The 14,105-nt window shown below is 47.3% G+C and overlaps 1 protein-coding gene across 2 annotated transcripts in view; it reads right to left on the reverse strand.

The window, feature by feature from the left end:
- CERKL (CERK like autophagy regulator) overlaps positions 1–14,105 on the reverse strand; it is a 161,731-nt gene that overhangs the window by 131,341 nt on the left and 16,285 nt on the right. The window contains exon 1 of one of the 2 annotated variants that reach the window (XM_075317410.1): positions 12,534–12,639. The exons of the other annotated variant lie outside the window; for it this stretch is intronic. Within the exon in view, the coding sequence (XP_075173525.1) occupies positions 12,534–12,576 (43 nt within the window). The 5' untranslated portion in view covers positions 12,577–12,639. Of the gene's footprint in view, positions 1–12,533; positions 12,640–14,105 lie in introns of those variants that run through there. 2 annotated transcript variants of the gene reach the window in all.

The following is a 14,105-nucleotide window of genomic DNA, read 5'->3' on the forward strand; positions in this document are numbered from 1 at the left end:
ATCTATTTAAAAATTCTACTTCCTCCCCAAACTTTTTAAACTGGTCCAAACTGCAATTAAGTGTCATGTCCCCACTGGAGTCTGCTCCTGCGACTTCTGCTCTGATCGCCAGGTGATGCTGTGTTCCCGCCGTGGATAGTGCTGGGGATGGGAGAGGAGTCGGTGCCAGTGGCTCTGGTGGGCGAAGGCTCCGCTCATCCACTAAGCTGGGTTTCCCTGGGTCCTGCAGTACCACTGGCTGACTGTAGGTGGCGTGTGTCTTCCAGCTGAAGTTACCATCATTCAGCTATAGTCAATGGGAAGACAACACACCCTTCTAATTCTCCCTCCTGTCTGCTGACCATTGCTAGAGATAGTTCTGTATTCCTGATTCCTGTCCTGCCCTGTTCTGTTTAGTGATTCTGGTGTTCTAACGTCTGCTTGTTTCCTGACTACCCTTCTGCCTGCTGTTTATATACCTCGCTGCTATCTCCGGTTTTGACCTCCGCCTGATTTCCTGACTACACTCCTGCCTCACGAGTTTGTCCCTTTTTGTGTCTCCTGATTTGGACCCTGCCTGATGACCACTCTTTCCTGGATTGCAGCGATCTGCTGGACCTTGTGTAATTTCAAATACCTGTATAGGGGTTAAAGGGTTTCAGGGTTCGTGAGGTCCTGCCGACTTGGTGGCTAGCCCTAGTCCATTACAGTCATCTAAAGGCCGCTTTACACGCTACGATATATCTAACGATATCTCGTCGGGGTCACGTCGTAAGTGACGCACATCCAGCCTCGTTTGACATATCGTAGCGTGTAACACAAATGAACGACTGTGAATGAGCAAAAATACTCACCTTATCTTTGCTCGTTGACACGTCGCTCATTTTCAATAAATCAAACGTCCTTCTGTGCTCCGGTTGTTCATCGTTCCCAAGGCAGCACACGTCGCTCCGTGTGACACCCCGGGAATGATCAACTGCAGCTTACCTGCGTCCCGCCGGCAATGCGTAAGGAAAGAGGTGGGCGGGATGTTTACGTCCCGCTCATCTCTGCCCCTCCGCTTCTATTGGGCGGCAGCTGTGTGACGTCTCTGTGATGCCGAACGTCCCTCCCCCTTCAGGAAGAGGATGTTCGCCACCCACAGCGAGGTTGTTCAGGAGGTAAGTATGTGTGATGTGGGTTACAGAGTTTGTGCGACACAGGCAAGAAATTGCCCGTGCCGCACAAATGATGGGGGCGGGTGCGATCGCACGAGAAATTGATACGTGTAAAGCAGCCTTAAGTCTGTGGTCTAGGGTAGACGTTACACTAAAGGCCGCCTTACATGCAACGACATGGCTAACGAGATGTCGTTGGGGTCATGGAATTCGTGACACACATCCGGCCTCCTTAGCGACATCGTTGCGTGTGAAACGCACGAACGACCATTAACGATCAAAATTACTTACCTAATCATTGATCGTTGACGCGTCGTTCCATTCTTGATTATCGGTGCTGTTGCAGGACGCAGGTTACACATCGGTGTGACACCGCAGGAACAAGGAACATCACCTTACCTGCGGCCGCCTGCAATGAGAAAGGAAGGAGGTGGGCGAGATGTTCGTCCCGCTCATCTCCGCCCCTCCACTTCTATTGGGCGGCCGCTAAGTGACGCCGCACGAACCACCCCCTTAGAAAGAAGGCGACTCGCCGGCCACAGCGACGTCGCTAGGCAGGTAAGTGTGTCTGACGGGTGTAAGCGATGTTGTGCGCTGCAGGCAGCGATTTGCCCATGACGCACAACCGACGGGGGCGGGTACGCTTGCTAGCGATATCGATAGCGATATCGCTGCGTGTAAAGTGCCTTTAAGGCTGTGGGCCCACAATGAGTTCTCGGTGTGTTTTTGAGGCTACGTATTTTCACAGCGTCTTACAGTTCCAGCAAAGTGGATGACATTTATAGTAATATCCTTCCCACTGTGCTTCTTTTTGCTCATGGTATCCTGACCTGCACTTTGTTTCCAATCCACAACATGTCGATTTCTCTTGTGGGTACACTGAGGTTTATACATGTGTACTGCCCCAGCGCCAGCAGCCGGGCTGATGCTCGGATCCGGATCCGCGGTGGCTCGAGGGGTCTCCAGCCCTGAGAGGGGTCGCGCGTACACTCGAAATAAAAGGGGGTATTTACAGGGGATTTTGTGGTTAGCGTTCGTGACGCCATCCATGGTGTGTGGTAAGGTGGGATACCACCGCTGCTGTTGGAAGCGCCCGGTGGCGATGAAATGGCAGCCAGGTGTTTAACCTCTCCGTGGGTAGGGAGGAGTGCCCCTGGCCTTGATGATGGGGAGTGGCGAGTACCGTTGGGGAGGAAAGGGTCATTGCGTACTCACTCAGTTCAATAACGCTGACACCGACAACTTGTAAACCGGAATTCTTAGCATCACTGTAGCAGGGAGGGAGTACACTGGGGTCCTTGCCCGATGGTGTTGCTTGAAAGCCTGTGACCTTTTCCTTGGCACTGTCTTTACTTGTTGGCCCCTGTAGTTTGAAACTAGTCGGGTCCCGCTCACCCGTATGGCTAACGGAGTGAGCTTGCTCTCAGGGTTCACGCTTGGGATTTTCTGGACTGTGTATTGGGAAAGTCCTATCCACCTCGTTGCGCTAGTACCCCCGATTTTGGAGCGGGTGGAGAACGAATCATGAAGTCTTCACCCTTGTCGGGTAAATTACCAGGACGCGTGAAGCTACTTCCTGGCCTAGGGTCCACATACACCGTCGTGCCCTGGCCTCTGCCTGGAGATGGCTCAAGGCCGCCGGCTGCCCTCCTCGGCAGTTCTGTGCCCCTTGACACGATCCCCTGCGAATGGGGTTCCAGCTCCTACCAGGCCCAGACCAACATCTGCCACCTAGTACTGACGAGCCCAGCTCCTAACCTGTGACCTCTCCTCTCGAGAGTCACTTTACTTCTCACTGTCTCCTACACTCCTGACCCTCCAAACCAACTCCCCAAGTGGGCAGCCCTATTCCCTTCAGGCTACCCAATGGTGTGTCTGGTGGGTGTGGTGCAGAGTGTTTCTAGAATTTGGACTGCGGAGGAGGGCAGCCAGCGGCCTTGAGCCATCAGCAGGCAGGGGCCAGGGCACGACGAGATATGTGGACCGTAGGCCAGGAAGTAGCTTCACGCGTCCCGGTAATTTACCCGACGGGGGTGAAGACTTCAAGATTCATCCCCAACCCGCTCCAAAATCGGGGTACTAGCGCACCGATGGGATAGGACTTTCCCAAATACAGTCCAAAGAAATCCTACGTGTGAACCCATACGGGTGAGCGGGACCCGAAAGGTTTCAAGCTTGAGGGTCCAACTAGTGAGAAGGTGCCACGGAAAAGGCCACAGGCTAACAGCAACAACAAGGGCACGGATCTACACGTGCTCCCTCCATGCTGCAGCGGTGCTCAGAATTCTGGTTTACAAGCTGTCGGAGTTGTTATTCTTGGACTGAGTGAGTACGCTGAAAAGCTCCTTTTCCTCTATCCAACGACACCCCAGTCACCAACACCAAACGGGCCCCGGAGCACAAACCCTCTAACCACGGAGAGGTTAAACATCCTGCTGCTACACCATCGCCACCGGGCTCCCCAACAGCAGCAGTGGTCTCCTACATTACCACGCACCGTGGGTGGCGTCACAAACTTACACATCCCCTGTACATATCTATCCCCTCTCTTTTGAATTCGAGTGTCCGCACGAACCCCCAGGTCCGGAGACCCCTTGAGCCACCGTAGCTCCGGATCCGAGCGGCTTGGCCGCGGTACACCATCAGTGGGCGGTCCTACTCTACAGTTCAAACGTTTAGGGTCACTTAGATATTTCCTTATTTTTGAAAGAAAAGCACATTTTTTTCAATCAAGCTAACATTAAATTAAACAGAAATCCACTCTATACATTTTTAATGTGGTAAATGACTGCTCTAGCTGCAAACATCTGATTTTTAATGCAATACCTACATAGGTGTATATAGGCCCATTTAGAACAACCACCACTCCAGTGTTCTAATGCCAGAAAACTGACACTGCACATCATCCTAACAATGACATTTCCACCATCAAACATGGTGGTGGAAGCATCATGCTGTGGGGAGACTTTTCCTCAGCAGGGGCAGGGAAGCTGGTCAGAGCTGATGGGAAGATAGATGGAGCTAAATACAGGGAAATCCTGGAGGAAAACCTGTTAGAGGCTACATAATACTTGAGACTGGGGTATAGGTTCACCTTCCAGCAGGACAACTACCCTAAACATCCTACCAGAGCCCAGCATACCCCTGATTCTATAGGGTGACTGAGCTGTCACTCACAATAGACTGCCCAGGATACCCGATTCTATAGGATGGCTGAGCTGTCACTCACAATACTGACTGCCCAGCATACCCCTGATTGTATAGGATGGCAGAGTTGTCACTCACATTACTGACTGCCCAGCATACCCCTGATTCTATAGGATGGCTGAGCTGTCGCTCACAATACTGACTGCTCAGCATATCCCCGATTCTATAGGATGGCTGAGCTGTCGCTCACATTACTGACTGCCCAGCATATCCCCGATTCTATAGGATGGCTGAGCTGTCGCTCACAATACTGACTGCTCAGCATATCCCCGATTCTATAGGATGGCTGAGCTGTTGCTCACAATACTGACTGCTCAGCATATCCCTGATTCTATAGGATGGCTGAGCCTAGGGCATCATGAGTAGTGAAATCGTGCCAGTAATATTTACATTTGCTCCATTTCATGATGAAACAGTTGCCCTGCTCCACTGATTGCAGATACCTTGTCGCATTAATATGCTTTTTAAAGAAGCTACAATAGATATTTTTTCCTACCTGTTGCTAATGATCAGCGGAAAGTGAACTTGTTAGGATAATTGAATCTGTGCAGCACAATGACTGCGTACAATGGAATGACTTCATGCTCAGTTCATGTGCGCACTTCCTAGCCATTGATTCAGCAATGATTAACGTTTCACATCAATGCTGTGGATCCTGGCAGATCGGGTGTCTCCTGACAAATGGCTGAATCCAGATATTGACAATATTTACCAGCAATACGTCGTTATGGACGGGTTCGATGGGAAGCTGCTAGTGTTTGAAACTGCTGGAGGAAAGGAGACAAATCACATGAAACTTCAGATACCACCACAAACCTAACAGATGTTCCAGGGGTCATCTGTGCAAAAACATAAGCATATGTGCAGGAAATGTGACACTATCATGGAATCAGTTGGTGTCTAAACTAATAATAGCACTTCCTTATGGCTCTGTGACAATACATGTATCAGATACACAACACATTCTGCTTCTGTATTATGTGCAGCAAAAGGAGCAGCAATAATGGTAAGTCCGGGAAAAAGTGCACAACAAAGCTCCACTTTCCTATAACTAAAGTATTATATGTGTCGCGGGCGGAGGAGGGGATGCTGCGCTCACCCACTGCTCGGGTCCGGCTGCTGCTGCTCGGTGGTGGCTCGAGCGGTGGGCCGGATCCCGGGGACTCGAGCGGCGCTCCTCGCCCATGAGTGAAAAGGGGAATGGTTGTGGGGGGGGATTTATTGTCCGTGACGCCACCCACGGTTGTGGTGAGGTTGTGACACCACCGCTGCTCTGGACGGGGATCCCAGGAGCGATGACAGGGAGCAGCTTGGATGTTGTTTTTCCCCTCCGTGGGTAGGGGGGTTGGTTGTCCCGGGGCCCGGTGAGGGGAGGGTGGCAGGTGGCTTACGGGACCTGGTGAGGTGCAGGGTCGCGGGGGCAGCGCGGTGCCGCACGGCACGGTGGTACTCACTCAGCCAATGATGAACACAAAGTCTCCGGTAAAACAAATGGCTGGATGGACGGGTCCCACAGACGGCTGCGGTGGTTCTTCTCCCGGTAGGTTGGCGGTGACTGCCTTTCCCTGCACCTGTATTGTGTTCTCGGTTCTGGTGGCTTCCCACCGGTAAACCGCTCCCCAGCTTGGATGGAGGCTGAGGGAGCCCCTTTTGCCCGCAGGCACGGGCCCTGGGAACTGTAGCCTTGGCGGTGACTGTATTTCCCTTCACGGTTTGAGCTGCTGCCTTCAATCGGGTCTTGACTGCTGGGAAACCCCGGAGGTTCCCTTCGCTAATGGATTTGACCGGTTTTACGGCGACTCCAAGCATGGTCGGGGTCCGTAGGCCCTGCCGAATGGTGCTGGCTTCTCTTCGCTCCCCGATCCGGTACCGGCGGGCTACCGCCCGTCCCCGGTCCTTACGGTTCACGTCAATCAGCCTCTCCTGCAGACGGTCACCACCGTCTGCCAACCTTGCTGTATGTGCCCGGGCCATGCACCCGACACGGTCAGTCTCCTCTACTACCACTTCACTCTCTAAAACTGATCTGACTTCCCTTTCCCGCCTCCAGGACTGTGAACTCCTTGGTGGGTGGGGCCAACCACCTGGCTCCACCCCCTGGTGTGGACATCAGCCCCTGGAGGGAGGCAACAAGGATTTTTGTCTGACTTCGGTGTGCCTAGCCGGGGTGTGGGGTGTGTTGTTGCAGTACCTGTGACGACCTGGCTTGTCCAGGGCGCCACATATGCAATAGGACAGTGATATGTCCCTGACGGGACCTAATACAAATAATGTCAGTCCTTGACTGCTGATTTTAGGGACTGCGGTATAGTTGGTTACATACAGCTATGTCTATACGTGTTATTTACCGTATATTAAAGCACATCAATCACCGGGATATTCCTATATAACCTAAAGCCAGTGCTATACTATCTAGCTGATTCTATACATACCTGTAGTGGTCAGCTCGGATATATAGGTTTTGAAACACAAGCAAGTAAAGTTTGTAAAATCAGCAGCTTTTTGAATGACAGCAGCTGCCGATCAGCTGATAGCTGGGTTGGGCATTCATAGTGATGCCCGTCCCCCTGCCTGTCCGTCCTCACCCTTTTATCTGTGCTAACTCTATTATAGAATCATTTTACTAAGTCACTAGAAGGACCTGTTCTGATGTTATACCCATGTGACCAGAAGGGGTGGGGTGTTACATACAACACGAATATATATATATCTATATCTATATATATATATATATATATATATAGATATAGATATGTATAGTACAGACCAAAAGTTTGGACACACCTTCTCATTCAAAGAGTTTTCTTTATTTTTATGACTCTGAAAATTGTAGATTCACATTGAAGGCATCAAAACTATGAATTAACACATGTGGAATGAAATACTTAAAAAAATGTGAAACAGCTAAAAATATATGTCTTATATTCTAGGTTCTTCAAAGTAGCCACCTTTTGCTTTGATTACTGCTTTGCACACTCTTGGCATTCTCTTGAGGAGCTTCAAGAGGTAGTCACTGGAAATGGTTTTCACTTCACAGGTGTGCCCTGTCAGGTTTAATAAGTGTGATTTCTTGTCTTATAAATGGGGTTGGGACCATCAGTTGTGTTGTGCAGACGTTTGGTGGATACACAGCTGATAATCCTACTGTTAGAATTTGTATTATGGCAAGAAAAAAGCAGCTAAGTAAAGACAAACGAGTGGCCATCATTGTTTTAAGAAATGAAAGTCAGTCAGTCCGAAAATCCGGTTTGCGTTTAGTTGAACCATCATTTATTTTTCAACAGGACAATGACTCCAAACACACCTCCAGGATGTGTAAGGGCTATTTGACCAAGAAGGAGAGTGATGGGGTGGTACGCCAGATGACCTGGTCTCCACAGTCACCAGACCTGAACCCAATCAAGATGATTTGGGGTGAGCTGGACCGCAGAGTGAAGGCAAAAGGGTCAACAAGTGCTAAGCATCTCTGGGAACTCCTTCAAGACTGTTGGAAAACCATTTCCGGTGACTACCTCTTGAAGCTCATCAAGAGAATGCCAAGAGTGTGCAAAGCACAGTAATCACCGGTGTACCGCGAGTGCAGTGCGATCTTTCTCTCACCCTATAGACTTGAATGGGTGCGAGAGAAAGTCTCGCATTACAGTCACAGCATGCTGCGATTGCTTTCTTGGTCTGATTGGGGCCGAGAAAATAATCGCTCATGGGTGCGGACATATAGAGTAATATTGGTCCGAGTAGAATGCGATGTTTCATCGCATTCCACTCGCTCCGATTTTTATGCCGTATGTCTTAGGCCTAAGAGGATCATTTGTTTTCCTTTATTTCCTGTTGATAAACAAGAATACAAATAGAAATTCATATACAAGAGATAAAAACTCTGTCTTTACAAGTAAAGCTATGTGCACACAGTGCGTTTTATTGCATTTCTGTTATGTGTTTTTTAGTGTGTTTTTTTTTCTCACAAATCTGCATGCAAATCCTTATACCAACAAAGTCAATGAGAATCCTGAAGTTTTGTGCAGATGTTGCTTTTTTTCCCTTGCAGATTTGGTGCAGAAATAAATCTGCAGCATGTCAATTCTTTCAACGATTTTACAGTGTTTTTTTCCACGCCAGAATGCATAGAAAACACATGGAAAAAACGCATCCTTTAAAGGAAACCTGTCAGGTAATTTATGTGTTCTAACCTAGAAGCAGGGTGATGTGTGGCCTAGTAACCCCTTCCTACCCATCCCTGTGTTGTAATATTGTGTAATGTGGATGTATACAAATATGTTTTATTACTTATGTGTAAGTAAATGAGCAGGGTCTCTAGCCCCATGGGCGTCGCGTCGCAACGCCCTGTGGGCGTTTACATGTTTTCCGTGGTATCACACCCCTGTGGGCATGATACCATGGATTTACATGAGCGATATACTGTCAGCACCTGGAGATCCCACACGTGCGCACTTTCCATTCCCGCAGCCTAGTTATCCGGGTGCTTGCTCCTCGGCTTCAGACGTGCACTGCGCATGCTCAGAAGACTCCCGCGGTTCCGACCACGCACAGTGTGCATCTGAAAGACAAGAAGCAAGCACCCAGATAACAAGGCTGCGGGAATGGTAAGTGTGCACGCGTGGGATCTCAAGGAGCGACAGGACGTCGCTCATGTAAATCTATGGTATCACGCCCACAGGGGCGTGATACCACACAAAACATGCAAACACCCCCACTGGGCTACAGCCCCTTTTCATTTACCTACAAAACATATAAGAAATAAAATATATTTTTATACATGCACCTTACACAATATTACAACACAGGGATGGGTAGGAAGGGGTTACTAGGCCACACATCACCCTGCTACTAGGTTAGAGCGCATAAATTACCTGACAGGTTCCCTTTAAGTTTATTACAAAACGATTATTGGGGGAGGCCTTTAGACCCCTGATTTACAAAATCTAAGTTATGTCTCAATCTACCTTTTAGGGTATGTGCACAGGTTAAGTATTTGAATGCAGAAATTTCTGCACCATTTTTGCATCTCTTAGCAGGAAAAACGCAGGGGAAAATACTTGCTTTTTCCAGCTTTTTTGCATGCGTTTTTCACCCATGGATTTCTAGTGTTTTTGTATAGCAATGAATGCTATAGCGATAGAAAATAGTAGATAGATAATAGATATAGATAGACAGACATATAGACATACAGACATATAGACTTATAATTGCACAACTCCCCATCCCAACATATAATAAAATTGCACCCTGCAAAACTTATGGGACAGCCTTTCTTGAGTAAATAAATAAATAAAAAAAAAAACAATCTGTGGTCCCCCAATTTTTATAACCATAAAAGATAAAGCAGACAGCTAAGTGCTGATATTATCAGGCTGGGAAGGTCCATAGTTATTGGGCCCTTCTCAGCCTAAAAATAACAGCCTGCAGCCACCCCAGAAGTGGTGCAACACATTAGATGTGCCAATTCTGGAGCTTCGTTTTGGCTTTTTCAAATTGCAGTGGCAATCAAAGTAATGGTTAATGGGGTTGATGTCAGCTTTGTAATGTCAGCTGACATCAAGCCCTGGAGTTAGTAATTGAGAGGTGTTAATCAGACACCCCCATTACTAACCCAATAAGGAAAAAAATAAAATACACAAATAGTTTATTTGAAAAAATACTCCTCCACTTTTTCCTTGGTTCACCATTTTATTGAAAAAACAAACATGAAAACATGTAGGACCAATGTAGTGTAGAGAATCCGATGTAACCCCAGAAATGGAAACCTAAAAAACAAACAGTTAGAAGTAAAAACCAGACAATGCCCCTTGCTCACCAATTTATTTGAAAGCAAAGTTCCCCCGTAGGTTCGCCGTAGTCCGCCGAATCCGACATAGTTCAGAATGCAGAGTGACCAGGAACATATGATAATAAATAGAGGAAAACAGAGAAATATCTATCAGCTTTATGAATCCTATTCCTTTACAAGGCTCAGCTTCATAAACTGACAGATGCTACTTTAGGTATCCAAAACAGACTAAGAGTATCTATTTCAATCACATCTGTTCACAAAAAGCCTCGGCAGAAGAGGATATACACTCAGAATTAATTATGTTTCAGGATCTTTATGTCTGTGTTACTCTGTTTTATAGCAACATTTGCTGGTTTAACGTGGGAAAAAAAGATTTATTTTGCTGGTTTTATTGAATGTTAATTGATTTGTAAAATTCAGTGCTCTATTTTTATCACATTCCACAATTTTCAACATTTCCGAGGTCTGATTTTTAAGGGTTTGACCATAGTAAATATCTTTGGCGCTTATTATCTTTCTGCATGTCTTTGCTTATAAACAAATTTTAAAGGGAACCTGTCACCAGATTTAGGACTATAAGCTGCGGCCACCACCAGTGGGCTCTTATATACAGCATTCCAGAATACTGTATATAAGAGCACAGGCCAACGTAAAAATGACTTTATAATACTTACCTAAACGGTCAGTACGGTGCAGACGGGTCAGATGAGTGTCTCCGTTCTCCGGGTGCGAAGCCTCATCTTTCGGCCATATATGCCATTGAGGTCCTGTGCAGGAGCACTTTGATCTGCCCTGAACAAGGCAGATAAAGTATTGTAGTGCGTCTGTACGAGACCGGCGAGTGTGGATGACGTAGGACATGTCATGCACCCCGGCTTCAGAAGGAGGACGAAGATAGCTGAAAGAGGAGGCGCCAGCACTGGAGAACGGAGACGCCCATATGGCCCAACTCCACCGCAGCGACCATTTAGGTAAGTATTATAAAATCATTTTTACATTCTACACAGCGGCCTGGGCTCTTACGGTATATACAGCATGTTAGAATGCTGTATCTAAGAGTTCACTGGTGGTGGCCACAGCTTGTAGTCACCAAATCTGGTGATACGTTCCCTTTAAGCAGCATATGATGAGGACGAGTTCTCAAGGCATTGTTCTAATCTGTAGTGATGGTTCTCTACGGTTGTTACACCTCTGTTTGTAGGCGGCAGCGGTATAAATAGAACAAGAAAATTAGTAAAGATGATAGAAGATGCATGAAAACCTTAAGAATCTTTTACATAAAGAAGTTATAATAACTAAGATTAATGGGGGCGATTTATCAGGCTAAATGCACCAGAATTCTGGCACATGTCCAAAAAAATGGCAGCACGTTATCCTACAAGTGGCGTGGCCAAAGTGAAAAAGTTGTATCCTTCCATGCGACATTTGGGCAAAAAGGTCAACTGATAGGTGGTGTAAACGTAGGCTAGACAGTCTAAAGGCCACTTTACACGCAACAACATCACTAACGAGATATCGTTGGGGTCACGGAATTCGTGACGCACATCCGGTCTCGTTAGCGATGTCGTTGCGTGTGACTCCTATGAGCGAATGTTAACGATCAAAAATACTCACCTAATCGTTGATCGTTGACACGTCGTTCATTTCCAAAATATCGTTGCTGGTGCTGGACGCAGATTGTTCGTCGTTCCTTAGGCAGCATACATCGCTATGTGACACCCTGGGAACGACGAACAACAGCGTTCCTGCGTCCTCCGGCAATGAGGTGGGCGTGTCGTTAATGCGGCTGGTCTCCGCTCCTCCGCTTCTATTGGCGGGCCGCTGTGTGACGTTACTGTGACGGCGCACGAACCTCCCCCTTAAAAAAGAGGTTGTTCGCTGCCCACAGCGACGTCGCTAGGAAGGTAAGTATGTGTGACTCGTCCTAGCGATATTGTTTGCCACGGGCAACGATTTTCCCGTGACACACAAACGACGGGGGCGGGTGCGATTGCTAGCAATGTTGCAGCGTGTAAAGCGCCCTTAAGACTTGTCTAATTTATCACACAGTATTAATCATGCTGCATTTTAAGGCTGTCTAGTCTAAGGTTTGCACAAAAAAAAATATGTGTATGTCTATATGTGCACAGCAGCTCACAATTCTCATAGACTTTGCTGGGATACGTTTTTCCTTGCAGCATTGATTAAAATCTGCATGGAAAAAAGCATGGAAAAAAGCATGAAAAAGGTAACGTGTGTACATAGCCTTGTTGTTCCAGTCTGCTGCACATACAAAAAAAATTTGTGCCACAAACTGGAGTTATTAAGAAGAGTTTGTCCAGTAGTGGACAACCCTGTAATCAATAATCAGAATTATTTTCCCCTAAACTGCTATTGTTCACTCCTAGCTGACATATCTTTACCTATCACACCATGTAATTTGTCCTCCTCTTTTCTCTCTCTCATTGCTCTGATCTTGCTCTTTTTCTCCCTCCCTGTGTTCCTGCCTTTTCTGTTCCCAAAATGGAGTATCCAGGTGCCTATAATCTGACTCCCGCAACTTGGCTTCAGCGTTGTTATCACCATAGCAACCCTCCCATGTGAGGACGCCATCCAGTTTCCTCTCTTTTCGGATTCATGTAGCTGTACTCGAGCGTCCTCATCACCATAGCAACCCTCCATTGTGCAGGGACAGTTTGTTTCCTCGTTTTTGTTCTTTGCACACACTAGTTAGCAATTAGCTCCTTCAACACATTCCTGCTCTTGTTTGTCAGCTTTTCTTCTCTCTAAAGCTGGCCGTATACATCAGGTAGCTGTCAGCCCAACTATTGCTCAGCCAGTAGCCTTGTCACCCAACTCCCCATACAGAGGACCGCCGGGCTGTAAAATAGTTTTTTAAACAACTATATAAAACATGTAGATTTTCTATGTTTATTTTAACCTGTCCCTCATCTTTCACCTGTGATGTTGTATCCCTCATATATAACATAACATGGAGGAATATGACATTGTAGGTTGTGTGTGGGTTTAAATGGAAACTCACAAATGTCTACACCTCCAAACCATGTATATGACTGGAGACCTATAAAAGATAAACCAGTTTATCCCTTAACTAGCTGTAGTACCCGGGCATTGCCCGGGATAGTAACTGTCTCTTTGTCTCTCTCCCAGTCTCTGTCTGTATGTCTGTCTCTGTGTGTCTGTCTCTGTGTGTCGGTCTCTGTGTGTCGGTCTCTGTGTGTCGGTCTCTGTGTGTCTGTCTCTGTCTGTATCTTACTGTATCTGTCTGTCTGTCTCTGTGTGTCTGCCTCTCTCTCTCTTTCTGTCTGTCTCTTTCCGTGTCTGTCTCTTTCTTTCTGTCTCTGTCTGGCTGTGTGTCTGTCTGTCTGTCTGTGTGTCTGTCTGTATCCAAGTGTGTCTCTGTATCTATCTATGTCTGTCTGTCTGTGTCTATCCCTCTGTCTGTCTCTCTATCAGTCTCTGTCTATCTCTATCTATCTCGGTCTCTCTCTATCTCTGTCTCTCTCTGTATCTGTCTGTCGCTCTCTAGCTCTGTGTCTGTTTGTCAGTCTTTTTCCCTGCCTGTCTTTTTCCCTGCCTGTCTCTTTCCCCGTCTGTCTCTGTCCCAGTCTGTCTCTTTCCCAGTCTGTCTCTTTCCCCGTCTGTCTCTTTCCCCATCTGTCTCTTTCCCCGTCTGTCTCTTTCCCCGTCTGTCTCTTTCCCCATCTGTCTCTTTCCCCGTCTGTCTCTGTCTCTTTCCCTGTCTTTTTCCTTGTCTCTGTCTCTTTCCCTGTTTTTGTCTCTTTCCCTGCCTGTCTCTTTCCGTGCCTGTCTCTTTCCCTGTTTCTGTCTCTTTCCCTGTCTGTCTCTTTCTCTGTCTCTTTCCCTGTCTTTTTCTCTTTCCCTTTCTGTCTGTGTCTGTCTGTCTGTGTCTGTCTGGCTCTGTCTTTTTGACTGTCTGTCTCTCTCTTTCTGTCTCTTTCCCTGTCTGTCTG

This window comes from Anomaloglossus baeobatrachus, chromosome 7 (genome assembly GCF_048569485.1).
Source record: "Anomaloglossus baeobatrachus isolate aAnoBae1 chromosome 7, aAnoBae1.hap1, whole genome shotgun sequence".
Lineage (NCBI taxonomy): Eukaryota > Metazoa > Chordata > Amphibia > Anura > Aromobatidae > Anomaloglossus > Anomaloglossus baeobatrachus.